Raw genomic sequence first — 14,487 nt, forward strand, 5'->3', positions numbered from 1 at the left:
AAATGTTCACAGCTGCTACAGTAGACTCTCTCTCAATCGGGAATATGGGGCAAAATGTCATCCGGTTTAGCGATAGAATTGGGCGTCAAAGCCTTTGTAAATTCCACAAAAAACGCTCAATTATAAAGAATCACGATAAAATAGGAAGAACTATAGCGAATTTGAGCGAATTAGCTTCATAATTAAACGTGAAAATTGTCAACAAAATTTGTCGCCCGATTGAAAAAGAGCCGATTGAGTGAGAGTCTACTCTCTACTGTATCTAGACTGGTGAAAATAATGAAAGGATCATCCAGGATCCTTTGAAAGTATCCCTGTTTTGATACTTACTTAACTCCGAAATAAACGAATAAAAACAATGAAAAAGTCATTTTTGGTGTTCGCTCAGATGAGAGAATAATGATATGAGTAATAAATTTACGATAAAACGTAATCCAACGTGATAAATGTGCATGCAAAATTTCAAGAGACACTAGTGATCGTTTCAAAGGATCAAACATGAGCCAATTTGATCCTTTCATTTTTACCACTGTATCAATTAGATTTTTTTTATTTACAATACCCTGTAATATACCGAATCGACAATTTAGGAGTTATCTCATTGGTTAAGAAACGTTTCCTAAAATTATATGGAAAAGGCCTATTCACAGCCAAGACACAAACATCCATTTGGTTAGCTGTCGAATAGGCTTTCGGCAACCTAGGACAAAAATTACCATTCTTTTGATTCGACCAGTTAGAGGACTGAGGAAATTTTTACTGCTTGAACTCCACAAAGAAAAAATCATTTGATTTGGAACAACAATACGGTAATAACCTGACGATCCGAGGAACACTGCCGATCACTGGTACTCTTCCCTTACTTGGATTGGAAATAAATTAACTATGAAATAATATTTTTAATCAAAAGAATTAATTTTAACGTAATTCCTTGTGGATAATGCAATAGAATAATTTTTTTCAGTTGAAATAATTTTTTTGGGCGCGTCGCTGTGATCAGCGACAGATAGCCAAAACAACAAACTTTCTCGGGTGTGTCGCTGAGATCAATGCCAGAAATTTTTCGGGTGTCGCTAAGATTAACGGAAAAGTGATTTTGCGTGAATTAAAAACGCAAATGCACTTTAATTGTAAAAAAAAATTAATGGAAAAGTGAATGTTTTAATCACACGAATTTATTTAAATGTAATTCCGTGCGGCAAAATGCATAAAAATATTTTTTTCAGTGGAAATGAATTTTTTCGGGTGTGTCACTAAGATCAGCGCCCGAAATTTTTCGGGTGTCTCTGTGATCACAGATAAAGTGATTGCTAAACAAATAAAATGAAAAAGAGAGTGAATCAAAAGAAAATTAACAAGGAAATAATAAAAAAATCACTTATCGTTAAATTTAGTTTCTTTGTGATTGGGTTTCTTTTGCATGAAAAAAAATAACGGAAAGGTCTATTCATTAGCCAAGACACCCACAATTTTTCGGGTCATGTGCCTTTTTTTTTGGCTAGCCAAGACACATACCATTTGTCGGCTTACAGTAGACTCTCACTCAATCGGCTCTTTTTCAATCGGGCGACAAATTTTGTTGACAATTTTCACGTTTAATTATAAGGCTGATTCGCTCAAATTTGCTGTAGTTCTTCCTATTTTATCGTGATGCTTTATAATTGAGCACTTTTTGTGGAATTTACAAAGGCTTTGACGCTCAATTCTATCGCTAAACCGGATGACATTTTGCCCCAAATGCCCAATTGAGAGAGAGTCTACTGTATAGTCTTTCGGGTCAGCCAAGACACAAACCTTTTTCGGGTGGAATTCGGCTAACTTCAGCTATGTACATTTCTCAACAAATTTTCGCGTTTCAGGCGATTTCTGAGAAATGTCGTCAAGCTATTTGTCCGTCTGTCCGTCCGGCTGTCGCCAGCTCTAGATGCCAAACGGTTAGAGATAGAGACTTGGGACCTAAGGGGGACCCCCCCATAAATCGACCCAAGGATCGTTAACATGCCCCTCATTTTTCCCCCACCTCTACCCTTCCCCACCAAAACCATGTTTTTTGGGATTGCTCGAAAACGCGTCGTGCATTTTTTTTTTTCATTTTTGGATATGTTTTAGAGATTATCCAGGCGGACATTTCGTCCTTATGGTGTCTACACAGTAGAAGCAATTTTTCTTCAAAAATAGCCATTTTTAAAAAATTCTGACGTTTCTTCCTGCAAGGATAGGAGAAATTTTCTTTAAAAAGGCATTTTTTTAAAGAAATTTCTACTAGAGTGTAGATGCCATTAGTAGACGGAAATAGCATTGAATCATTCCTAATAACGGTTTTTCAATGTCATAGGTTAAAAAGACACTAGAGAGGGCATTTATCAAGCGAGTAGGGTTATGTTTGGGCTCGTTGGAAAGGTCTTGGAATTTCCTATAAAACTAAACCGGTTCCAATCGGTTTTCAATCGGTAATGAACCGGTTCATAACCGATAAAAATTTTTTATCTGAAAATCAATTCTATTACTTTTAAAACTATTTTGGGAGATCTTTTTAGTGATTTATGAATCGGTTTAAATCGTTTGTGAACCGGTAAACGGTAAATGCTGCGAAAGTATTCTTGGAATATATTATCAAGGACCTTGACAAACCTGAGGATTAGCCGAGAGACGGTTTAGCGTAATAATGGTTAAACTTCATTTCCATCATTTACCACTAAGTCGCCTCTTGGCTTAAGTCGTAAGTAGGGATCTGCGCACGGAGTGCGCGCATTTATGCGCGCTGCGCGCAAGCTGATTTTTATGACGCAGCGCGCAAAGTATATTTTATGCGCGCAGATGCGCGCAGCATTTATCTTTTACGTTTTTTTCATATTGAGATGAATAATAATAATTATAATTAATATTATTATTAATTTAATAAATTATTTTTTAAATCAGTTCAACTCGCGCCCCGATAGCGATAAGTGGTTCAAAATGATGATGAAATCAATTCTATAGCGGATAAGAAGAGATTTGTCATATATTTCATTTATTTAAAAAAAAATCCTGCTACTAAAATCCAATATCTATCTATAATAAATAGGACTGAATGTAGAAGAAAAGTTCATTAATTTCAGAAAAATGGATTTGATTTTAGAAAATTTGAAGATTGAAATGTATGTCGACAGTTTTTATAAATAAATATGGGAGACCGGAGATGTTAGGAACAGGGGAGTTTAAGACACGGTTGATTTTTCTTTAATTATTAAAATAAATGGAACTAATGCACTACGAAATCATGGGCAGCATTTAGATCTATCTTGATAAAAATAATGGATATCCTCAGTTTTATTGCTTGGATTCTATAAACAATTCTTTAAAAATTGATCAAAATAGTAGGTTCTGATGTTGCAGTTTTCCTCTTTGTGTTTTATACTAACCATAAATGAACAAAATTTTGTTATCTCATTAGCTTACAAAGTATTTTTCGAAAATATTTTGAAAAAAAGTTATAAAGACTATGCTCTATTTTTTAACATTTTAAATAACAAAAATACACGTGGGGATGTTTGGTCACTTCATTTTCTGTGAAATCTTAGCTGGAGCCAAGGGTGAAGCGTAAATCGTTTGACTGTCAAAGTAAGAGCGACAACGATATGCTTTTGCAATTTTAATGGGATAATTTTATTAATAGAATACCTTATTTTAGAAATTTTTAGATTAATTTGAAAAATTTTCCGGAAAGAACCAGAAAACGTAGAACAGTAGAAATTGTGCACAAATCACGTAAACACAAACCGTGTAAAGTCTTATAAATCTTCTTCTTCTTTAATATGAAACAGTTAAAATTGTGCACTAAAACTGTATAGCTTTTGCTTAAAAAAATTTAAATTGTGTGCAAAACCTACATAACCTTATTATAAAATAATTAAGATAGTGAATAATACTTGCACAGCTTAAGCATAAAATGGTAAAGATTTTGCTAAAATACACTGCTCAAGCAGAGACTGTTTAACTAGCCGTTTCATACTTCAGCAAAATGATTAATTAATCTTTTATGCTTAAGCATTGAGAGTTTTATGCACAATTTAACCGTTTTCTGTTTAAGCTGAGCGAATTTTATACATAACATTGTCTAAGTTCAGTATTTTTCGTACCTCTACGGACGATAGGGACAAAAATAGCTGAAAAATTTAAGAAATTTTTCTGACAAAACTAATGAATATTAGTTTTCACTTTAATGAAAAATATTACGTATAAGTAGTTGTACTTTCTAATGCTAAGCAGTTTTGCTTTCTAAGCAAAATTTTCGCTGGTATTTTACAAAGTTTTAAATTATAGTTGTCTTATTTCTAAAAATTGTCCAAATTACATGAAGATAGTATGTGCATGTGGAAAACATGTGGAAAACATTCGAGAAATAATCTAGCCACCTATTAAACATTTTATGTTATTATTATAGACAAAAAATGAACATATTTTTGGACATTCTTATATAGTTTTATAAGAATGTGTTGGCCTTAGAGATTGTAAATGCAACGTATACTTATATTTTCTTGATATTTTCAACGATTTCAAAAGATTTTTTTTAAACAAATACACAAAATGACGTAATATACATAATTTAAATAGGGCTATTTAACCAATATATAGTTTTTTTTTCGTAAAAGCAAATTAAATACTTCCTTAGTTCCGAAAAAAGTCGTACGTTCCAGATATAATTCAGATTGAGGGACAATGTTAAGGGAAATGTTAATGTGAAGGGCGATTTATACATAAGGTATATACCAGTAACAAAAAATATTCCGTGAAACCATTTCTTAATACCTAATTTTTCCGCAAACGTGCCACTTTTTTCGGAACAAAATATACTGTGTAAATAAGGACGAATCCACAGAAGAACTAAACGCTTTTTCTGGAAACCTGGAACTGAAGCCTTTTTGTTGAATGGTATTACCTTCTTCAGTCTCAAATAAAATGTTTTTCGCGTAAAAAAGCTTGCGCGCAAAAATAGAGCTTGCGCGCAAGAAAAGAAATTGCGCGCAAACAGTGAATCTTGCGCGCAAAAGTCGAAAAAATTTTTTCCGCGCAGAGCGCAAAATTACTCCGTACGCAGATCCCTAGTCGTAAGTGCGTCTAGGGCATGAGTAACTAAGCTGAGCACTTCGCAAAGCCTGGGAAGTTTTGTAACCGTTTTTTTTGATAAGAGATGATAAAGGATTCTCAATTTAGGGGACTTACTTGGAATGCTGATTCCGTCCTCTTTGAGATGAACTTGAGCCCCATCGAGACACTCTGGAGACAATTCGTTGTCCCCGAAGGATCCCAGTAATTCCGACACGATGATATCAGCTTTTTCCGGCGGTGAAAATTCCCTCATGTCCGAGAAGATCAACTGCACTGCATCCCGAGGCCACATCTCTCGCCAAAGCGCTTCGAGAGTGTTCCTGCTGTTCTGATTCTTCTCCACCACGTAAATCTTCACTTTGCGCTTCGTGTTGGCGGCTGCATTGAGAGCAGATCGCACAAGAGGTCCCCTTCCGGCGCCCAGGATCATCACAGTTGCCGTGGAATTGGCTGCTTTGTCCTCGGGAATCTTGTCCTTGAGAGCCGCTTCTATGGCACGCTGATACAATAAATACTTCACTGGGTCCTTCTCAAAGATCTCGTAAGTGTAGGTGTCGAGATTGTCAAAAAGTGGTTGCAGGGGGATCTCGATGACGTCATCGAATCCATCCATTGGATCGTGTTCTTTGAATTTCTCCTCCAAATGCCGAAGGTATTCAGCATAGTAGCGAAGGCTTGGATCATTCTGGTTCGCCTTTACGATGAACTTGGCCTTGTTGCGTCGCAGGAACATGGCCAGGACCTCTTGATGAGCCACTGACAGAACGGGATAATTGGCTTTGTTGTGGATGAAGATATCCGACGAGACGACGATGTACTCTAATGGCTCCCCCATCCATCTGAATTCAAATTAATAAAATTCTCACAGATCAAATATTTGATCTCTATCGTGGTAATTTTCTCATCTTACCTGAGAATCTCTTCGTGCGTGGGAATATCAGCCGGAAGTATCAGGGACAGGCGATGCTTAACATTGAAGTTACTGTGAAGCCGGAATTTGTTCCACCACGTCCAAGTGTCTTCTCCCTGAGTGGCTTCCTCCTCATCAATATCATTTCTCAGCTGCGAAGCCACAGTATTAGGATCCATCATGGGCACTTCCACGATAATGATGCCTGGAAGACAAATTTCAAGTAAAAAAAAATCCGAAAAGCTTCTCAGAAACCTCAAATTCCTCACACTTTGTGTAGGTGTTGATGATCCTGCACATATTAATGTTATTTCCTCCATTCAGTTTCACATAAATCAATCCCTGCTGCACCACATGTTCCGCAAATTCCATCTCCTGACACAGCTTCCTCTCACTGGCTTCCCGGATGTTGTGATTGTCCGAGTCGCAGTCAATATCATCACTCACTGCTGCTATCACGAACGTCAGCCACTGCCTGGAGGTCATGACGATGTCTGCCCGCGAGAAAATTTGATGCTTCTTGGCCAGAGGCTCATTCCAGAACTCGCGATCGAAGCCCGGAAACACCAAGGGAGTAGTTATGGAGTCATACTGATTGTTATTAGCACAGCTTATGGCCTGCTTGACATCCACACAGGCATTTATGTACAAATTAACCATTATTTATTGAGATTTTGAGGGAATTTTGCACAAAAATGCTCCTCCAAGAAACCCGGCAGTCACTTAACATAACCTCACTTTTTGTCAGCGTTTTTTCTTCCGCCCTCAGACAGTCAAAATTCCCCTTGGTTAGATTTAAAAATGTAACAGAAAATGTGATTCTCATGCTGACCATGACAAGAAAGAAATTCTTAAATATTTTATATATTTTCGTCTTATTTTTCTCTCCAGACAGAATATAGTAGGGTAAACTAAGCTAATTCAAAACCTGCTCCAAATGGAAATTTTTCGCTACTCCAAATGGAAACATCATTGTTTTCATGATAAATACAGTACTAAATTATTACAATTTTTTCTATACCACAGTTTCATTATTTAATTAATTTTGCTCCAAATAAAATTAAGCTAATTCAAAACCTGCTTCAAATGGAAATTTTTCACTACTCCAAATGGAAACATCACTGTTTTCATGGTAAATACATACTAAATTATTATATTTATATATTTTCTATACCACAGTTTCATTATTTAGTTAATTTTTCTCCAAATAAAGCGAAAATCCATTTATATTCAGAAATTTTAATTCGTTAACTTCTCAGAAAAATTAAAAGTGTGCCTTTTCACCATCGAATTTTTCATCGATCGACCATGTTTTCCAATGAAAAACACAATGAGGTGACTGTTGTTTATTCGTTTTGTTTAATATTTATGTCATACTTCTGGCTAATTTTAGTTAAATTAAGTGCTAATCTTTATTGTTAACGGTACGACAAGTTTTCAAATGAAATAATTATCTATTTCGTGAACAAAAAGGGTTTTTCTGAAGTGTCTGTAAATGCTTCAATAGGAAACCCCGGAAATATGATTTTTTTTTGGAGAGATTTTCTTATTGTTTTAGATAAGAAAGGAAAAAAGACCAGGAATAAGAACAAATCCTGCACTCAAGAGTAACTGAACAAAGTTTTGGAAGCCTTTCGTCGCGGTTTCACTTGCAGTGTTTGTCTCCAATTAGATACTTTCCCTTGTCTCCATTTGGATTAATATGTTTCCAATAGAAGCATTTTACACTCGCGTACTTTTCTTGTATTTAAGAAATTTTCAAATTATATCTAAAGAATTTTCACTAAACAGTAACATTCTAGAAGAGTCAAGGAACAAATTTATATAATTCTCTTCAGAAAAAATATGAACTTTATGTGTTGAATCTTCTGTTAAAGTTAAAGCGTCTGGAAATGGTTTTGAATTAGGACATTTACCCTAAAGCGAAAATCAATTTATATTCACAAATTTTCATCTGTTAATTTCTCAGAAAAATTAAGAGTGTACCTTTTCACTATCGAATTTTTCATCGATCGACCATGTTTTCCAATGAAAAACACAATGAGGTGACTGTTCTTTATTCGTTTTGTTTAATATTTTGAATTTCAAGATGTTAAATTTGAAATTGTTGAATTTTTATTTGTAAACTCAAAAATTGTTGAATTCTGTTTATTGTTGAATTTTCTTTTCATTTCGAAGATTTTGTTTTTTTTTTTGCCTTTTTAGACATTTTTATTGGTTTTTCCTGTACTCGGGATCCCCCCTAATGCGAAATGATTACATTTGATGCTCGGATCTTCACGATATACTTATTATGCATATAAATATTCGATGTTCTATATGACTTTTGCCCAATGAAAAGCATCTCGACTGAAGTATAAGTATTAATTGGAAGTTCAACAATTTTTACACAACTTTTGTTTTAAAATTCAACAACTTTTGTCTCAAAATTCAACAATTTTATTTAAAAATCAACAACTTTGGTTGAAATACACTAGGCTTCACACTATAATAGTGTTAAAAATTATGATCAAACTGTAATAGTGTTAATTTTTGATCATGTGACAAAAAATACCATAAAGTTGTGTATTTTTTCACACTATAATAATGTGAAAAACTGTAATCATACTATAATAGTGGTAATTTTTAGAACTTGTCAAACAGTTTTAAATCACGAAACATTGTTGAAAAATTTTAATGATTATAACAGTGAGAAATTTTACACAGATCGCAATTAAATAATTAATTTATCTGATTTCACACTATTATAGTGTTAAAATTTTATATGTTTTCAAACATTACAACGTTGTTGAAAATTTTTTAACTATAATAGAGGTAATTTTCAATCACGTGACAATAAATTGCCAAAATGTTGTGCATTTTTAAACATTTTTAAATTAAACAATAAAAATGCTCATTTTTGCACTATTATAGTAGTAAAATGTTACACATTTTTTTACTGTGTATGTTTCCAATAGAAGCATTTTACACTCGCGTATTTTTCTTGTAATTAAGAAGTTTTCAAATTATATCTAAAGAATTTCCACTAAACAGTAACATTCTAGAAGAGTCAAGGAGCAAATTTATGTAATTCTCTTTAGAAAAAAAAAAGAACTTAACGTGTTGAATCTCCTGTCAAAGCTAAAGCGTCTGGAAATAGTTTTAAATTAGGACATTTACCCTAGTTTAATAAAAAAATTGTAAAAGATTTTTTTTTAACGCTTAATTTTTATGCAAATACTGAATGAAATTTATTATTTATTATATAAAATGAACTTCGTATTTTTTTTTATTCCTGATCAGTATATAATACCACGGAAAGGATGTGCTAAAACGTTTTTTTTTTTAAGGAGAAAGTGAAACCATCTTAAAAATTGATATATGTAATCGAGTTTCGTCACTGTATGACTTTTTAATTTGTTCTCCAGAGTGTAAATAAAATTTGGTGAAGAGTTTTTAAGGCCAGGATGATCTTTTCGGCCAAGAACTGAAGTGAATAAGGTAAAGTACCCTCAAGTCGGCCAGTGAAATTATTTAACCAATTTTTAACGTTTTATAGTGAATTTCTATGAAATTTTCATTGATTACGTTATATATAATATAAGGGACCCTATAATGTTAGATCAGTAAGACCATATTATAGCAAACCTAAGTAAATTGAGTAAATAACCCAACTGGCCGAGTTGACGAACCGGTCGACTACAGGGCACTTTACCTTAGTATTTAGTGATGAAGTACAGTACTAGGGAGTGAAAAAATAAATATCCATGATCAGTAGTGTAAAGCACGATCCTGGGGGTTTCATTTAATTTAATGAGTATGTCTTGACCTTTCTTTTTAGATGTCCAATCACCGAGGGCCGCTATAAAAAAATGTTCTTTCACGAAGAGAATATCTTTCCCGATTTTTTAAAGGGTCCCATGCAATTAAACATCTATTTGATAACGGGCTATCAATTAAAAAAAAGGGTGAAGGGATTTAATTCGTTATAAAAGTGCGTGCATCAACCGAGTAACAAATGCCGGTTACACTCATTTTACTCAATTTGTGAAAAATTATTTTACATGAGAAACTGGCACAGATTTTTTATTCGAACGTCCTCTCCGTAGTATGACTCTGAGTTCCTGATCTTGATACATTTTTTTTTTATAACAAATTTGACCATACTGCTTTCTCCTAATTACTTGTTTCTATCGATTCAATTGTCTTACAATAGAATATATTCAATCCAAGAGTTAATCAGAGTCAATCTTCCACAGGCGATGGGTGAACATCAAAAAGTGAAAAATATTACAGTAGTGATTTGTGCAAAACCAACTAACAATTGTTCTCCTAAATTTTGATGCCCTGAAGAAGGTCCCAACCAAAGGACCGAATCACGGGTCAGTCTGAGAGAGCCACTTATTCACTCCTTAATCTCAGGCCTCTCAGATCCTTCTGCAGGCAAAAACTACGACACTAGGTTTGGGATACTCGGATGATCTCATCGTTTGAACCAATTCGAAGGGCCCCAAAAGGTAATTTTTTTATCACAACACTCCTGAGCTTTACGTAAAGAGACACACTCTCCATCAATATCCAACAAAGACCCATTTTTAACTATTGTACATTTCAACCCTAATCATACCAAAAAAAAAGGCCTGATTTCTGTGTTTTATGATAAACTATTTAATTTCTCTTGTAAATCGTCATTCTTCTTACATTCAAGCTGCAATTGTTTTACAGCATTGGCTAATTTTCTCTGCTGATCAATAAGAATTAAGAGTTGTTCATTGTAACCATCTCTTTTGACCTTCTCATCATCACACTTGTTCTTGATCTGCAAAATAAATTATAAAATTCCTCTCAAATTTACCAAAAATACTTGAGAACGCACCTTAATTTTCATCTGACGAATTCCTTCAGCCAATGATTCAAATTGCTTGAGAAACTGGGCTCTAGAAGTTGATGAATTCTGCGTTGCACTGTAGTTCTCATAAATGGAATTCAGGAGCTCCAGTTCCTTTGTCAAATACATCTTGGTATCTCCCAGGGTGTTGTAGAGCGTGTAGAAATGCTTCGTCTCCCGATGCTTAGCACTGACTGAAAGAAACAACATTCAGGTTGCTAAATTCATTTTTAAATCCGTAAAGGTCTCACCCTGATTGTAGAGTTCTAGGAATCGTCTCTGATACTGAGCCAGCTCAGTCCTATCTGGAATCGCATCTAGTTGCCTTTGCAGAGTTACAATAGCTCGATTCTGCTTAGCCAGTTGCAATCTCAAAGCCTGTAATCTCTGTTTTTCAGCCTCAAGCTCACTTCTAATTGCTGTTTCTTCTTTATCTGGTGATTTGTTTTCTTGATCACTGATTTTTTGCTGCAATTCAACCAATTCCTTTCTACATTTCTCTTTAAACTCCACTTCTTCCTGCTTAAGGGCATCATTTTGCAGCACTAATTCTTTGACAGTCTCCAAAACACTAGTATCAGATTCCTCCTCTCGTCGGATTAAATCCGCAATTTCTGCACTGGTTTCCTCTTCTTCCTGAACCAAAGTATTAATTTGCTCCTTGAGCTGCTTCAGGGCATCACTGAGTTCGCTATTTCCTCCTTCAATTTTCGCCAATTTCCTTTCCAGGCTCTGTTTTGTGACCAAAAGTGCTTTGATTTGATTCTGTTGCGAAAGTTCTTGGCTATCAATTGAGAATTCAGACTTGAGCTCCTCGTAATTTTGCTTGATTTTTTCCCTGTCGGCTTCGCTGAGTTGAGAAAACTCCAAATAATCATCCTATAAACAGCGCAGTGTTAATTGTGCAGTCAGAGCTCCATAAAAAATTAATAACAATGAAGTAAAAATCTTACAAATGGAAATACTTCAATATTGAATATAATCTCTTTCTTTTAAGCAAAATACTTGTCCCTAATATCTTATAAAACTTTTCTTTAGTAAAAAAAGGAAAAATATCAATATTCGATGGCTGGAGCATCCGGAAGTTGATCACGTTTGACAATTTTGGAATTTTTAAAAGAAAATTTCAAAAAAAAATATGATTTAAATATTGTACTTTTATATGCCTAAGAACTTGAGTTAAATAGACTTTTTATTATGTTGTAAAAATATGCTGTTTTTAGTCTGTTTGATCCACGTAACCCGGGATTATATGAATCGCGCAGCCAAAAACAGCATGTTTTCTTTCATTTTTGTCAACGTAATAAAATTATTTCAATTAAAGCCCTTAAGTAGATAAAAATAAAACATTTCAACAATAATGCAGGGTAAAATTAACATTTCCGGAATGTTATTTTAACTTTTTCGGATTTTTATCAGTGTTAGATTCCTTCAACCTGTTACTTTGCAATTACGTACAAACATTAGAAAAAAATAACTTTAGGTAGTCAGGAAAAATTATTTTCTTTATGGGACACCGCTGTTCCAATCGTCCTTAAAGGGTTAAATGTTATGCTTTTAATATGTCTAGGAGCTTGAATTAAATAAAATTTTTATTATGCTGGGTTGAGGTATCATGTCTTTAGGAAAATATATTTAAATAAAAAACTTAATTTGAGACGGAAAAATTAAGATTAAGTACAGGAAAAGTATTCTTCTGAGACACATCAACTTACCTATTTTCAGTTATTACAATTATAAAAACGCGTTAAATAATAAAATTAGTAAACCACAATAAAAACGCAGAAAAATATCAATTTTGAATTTAAAAACAAAATGAACATATAAAATATAAAATTTCTTTCAGAAAATTGAAAAATGTCTGCCTGTCATTATGACAAAAAAATTAATGTTGTGGTCCTCTTATTAGAAAATATATATATTGATTGCTCTGATTCTCATGAAGTGTATTTAATTAATTAAAAAAATAAATAGATTTATACAGATTAAAAAGGAACAAATCGGAAAAATTAAATCTGCATACAATTTTTTCGATCAATTACTATATCCGTGACTTTAATCAGAGAATCAGAGCAACCGAACAAAAAGCAGAAAAAAAGAAAAATCAAATACCTGAATGTCTTGCACAGATAAATGAGAAAATAAATGCTCAACATCGCTCTGGAAGGCAAAAACATAAAATAAAGCCAAAGCAAACACTCCAGGAAGTAAAAATGGACAGAAACCTCATCGACTTCCGATGCCTTCTCCTCCATTTCTTCAGTACTGAGACTCTTCTCGGTGCTTTTCTGCCTGTTTGTGGCCAGGAGGCGTCCCTTGTCCCCAAATTCCAGCAAAGTGATCCTCACTCTTGTCAGTTCATCCTCTGAGCTTCCGGCAGAAGATTTCTTCTTGAATTCCCGCCGAGGAGCATAGAGATTCTGGATTTTTTCAATATTTTCCAGCACCTTGGTATTCTTCTCTTTGGCAACTTTGTCCACTTGGAGCTTAAAGTGATTGTGAAACTGCCCAACGGCAAAGGACTTGAGTTTTTCAGCCCTCTCAGCGCGATTTTCCACGGATCTCTTCACCAGCCACTGTATCACCGGGAAGATATTGATAAAGTCCAAGCCCTGAATCTGATGTGGCTCAATTAAATGAGGACAAGACATTTTTGGCAGCACTGCCACGATTTTTTCAGTGAGAGCGCTGCAAAATCAGCAGATTAGACATTCTAGTAATATCTTTAGTACCTTCCGGAACTCACATCTTCTGGCCAATGGTGAGGTTCTCGCTGAAAAGAAGATCGACATCCACGTCAAAGTCACAGGCTTCCATGCACCAAACCATCCCTCCCACGATCTTATCGAATGCTGACAGGCCCTTAATCCTTGCCCGGAAGTAACCAGCAGCCACAAGTATGTCAAAAATCTCCTGCTGCTTCAAATTTTGCTCCTCATCTTCCCGTCTTTCCACCTGAATTACAAAATTGTTCAGGTAAACAATCCCTCGAGGGGAAGTATCTAGCAAATACCTGAATTTCACGTCCTTCAGCATCGAATCGTGTGGCCAGATTGATGTTAGGTAAGTGCTTGGAAAATATATCTTTCCCAGACATGGCTATAATAAGGGAATGTACAGGAACTAGGGTTTTTGGGTCTTGAATGGTCAGACAACAAGCAACCAACCAGAAGTTTTTACTCTAGTCTTTTACAAAAATTATTTGGTGTTCAAAATGACGGTTATCCTTTAAAAAACTTAACGAAACTCAATTTTGTAATTCTAACGAAATCTGGAAATATTCGTAAAATTTTATTGAAACAATAGTAAATCGTCAGTTAAATCAGCATTTGTCGTAACTTCCTTTTGATAACTTTTCAGGAGACGAAATTTTCAGTTCAGCTTTATTTTTCAAAATGAGCCCCGAATATGCAATACTTTTGAGTCAAAATAATAAAAGTGGCACTAATAAACTGTAAGTTAACTCGAAAAAATCTTTATAAAATTATTTAAAATCTGAAATATTGAGATATATGTTAGAAGAAACACAATAAATATTTTATCGTAACTTCCATCGTTTATAAAGCCGTAACTTCCAATGTATGGAAATCTTGAAAGTTACGACAATTTTCTCAAATGCATT

General features: G+C 34.3%; 2 protein-coding genes across 3 annotated transcripts in view; both read right to left on the reverse strand.

Moving 5' to 3' along the window:
* Window positions 1-6,763, reverse strand: part of LOC129799006 (protein arginine N-methyltransferase 5) — a 36,755-nt gene extending 29,992 nt beyond the window's left edge. The window contains exons 1-3 of the mRNA XM_055842572.1: window positions 6,268-6,763; window positions 5,999-6,203; window positions 5,203-5,927 (exon numbers count right to left, since the gene is read on the reverse strand). Of these exons, the coding sequence (XP_055698547.1) occupies window positions 5,203-5,927; window positions 5,999-6,203; window positions 6,268-6,658 (1,321 nt within the window). The 5' untranslated portion in view covers window positions 6,659-6,763. The remainder of the gene's footprint in view (window positions 1-5,202; window positions 5,928-5,998; window positions 6,204-6,267) is intronic.
* A 3,858-nt stretch (window positions 6,764-10,621) lies between these two features.
* LOC129799007 (coiled-coil domain-containing protein 93) lies at window positions 10,622-14,058 on the reverse strand. 2 transcript variants are annotated; one of them, XM_055842573.1, is made up of 7 exons: window positions 13,879-14,058; window positions 13,612-13,820; window positions 13,091-13,553; window positions 12,978-13,025; window positions 11,117-11,744; window positions 10,854-11,059; window positions 10,622-10,796 (listed from the first exon to the last, which is right to left on the reverse strand). In XM_055842573.1, the coding sequence occupies exons 1-7, from the start codon at window positions 13,960-13,962 to the stop codon at window positions 10,632-10,634; spliced, it is 1,803 nt and encodes a 600-aa protein (XP_055698548.1). In that variant the 5' UTR covers window positions 13,963-14,058; the 3' UTR covers window positions 10,622-10,631. The 2 variants fall into 2 exon arrangements, with proteins under 2 accessions (XP_055698548.1, XP_055698550.1); XM_055842575.1 differs by lacking the exon at window positions 12,978-13,025 and having other exon boundaries at window positions 13,879-14,046.
* Between the last annotated feature and the right edge of the window lie 429 nt (window positions 14,059-14,487).

This window comes from Phlebotomus papatasi, chromosome 1 (assembly GCF_024763615.1).
Source record: "Phlebotomus papatasi isolate M1 chromosome 1, Ppap_2.1, whole genome shotgun sequence".
NCBI lineage: Eukaryota > Metazoa > Arthropoda > Insecta > Diptera > Psychodidae > Phlebotomus > Phlebotomus papatasi.

Excerpts from the sequence above, each read along its gene's own strand:
- LOC129799007 (XM_055842573.1), bottom strand. The coding sequence starts at position 13,962 with ATGTCTGGGAAAGATATATTTTCCAAGCACTTACCTAACATCAATCTG. Across the intron at positions 13,554-13,611 it reads CTCACCATTGGCCAGAAGAT|CGCTCTCACTGAAAAAATCG; the intron begins GTGAGTTCCGGA and ends CTGATTTTGCAG. Across the intron at positions 10,797-10,853 it reads TTCGTCAGATGAAAATTAAG|ATCAAGAACAAGTGTGATGA; the intron begins GTGCGTTCTCAA and ends TTTATTTTGCAG.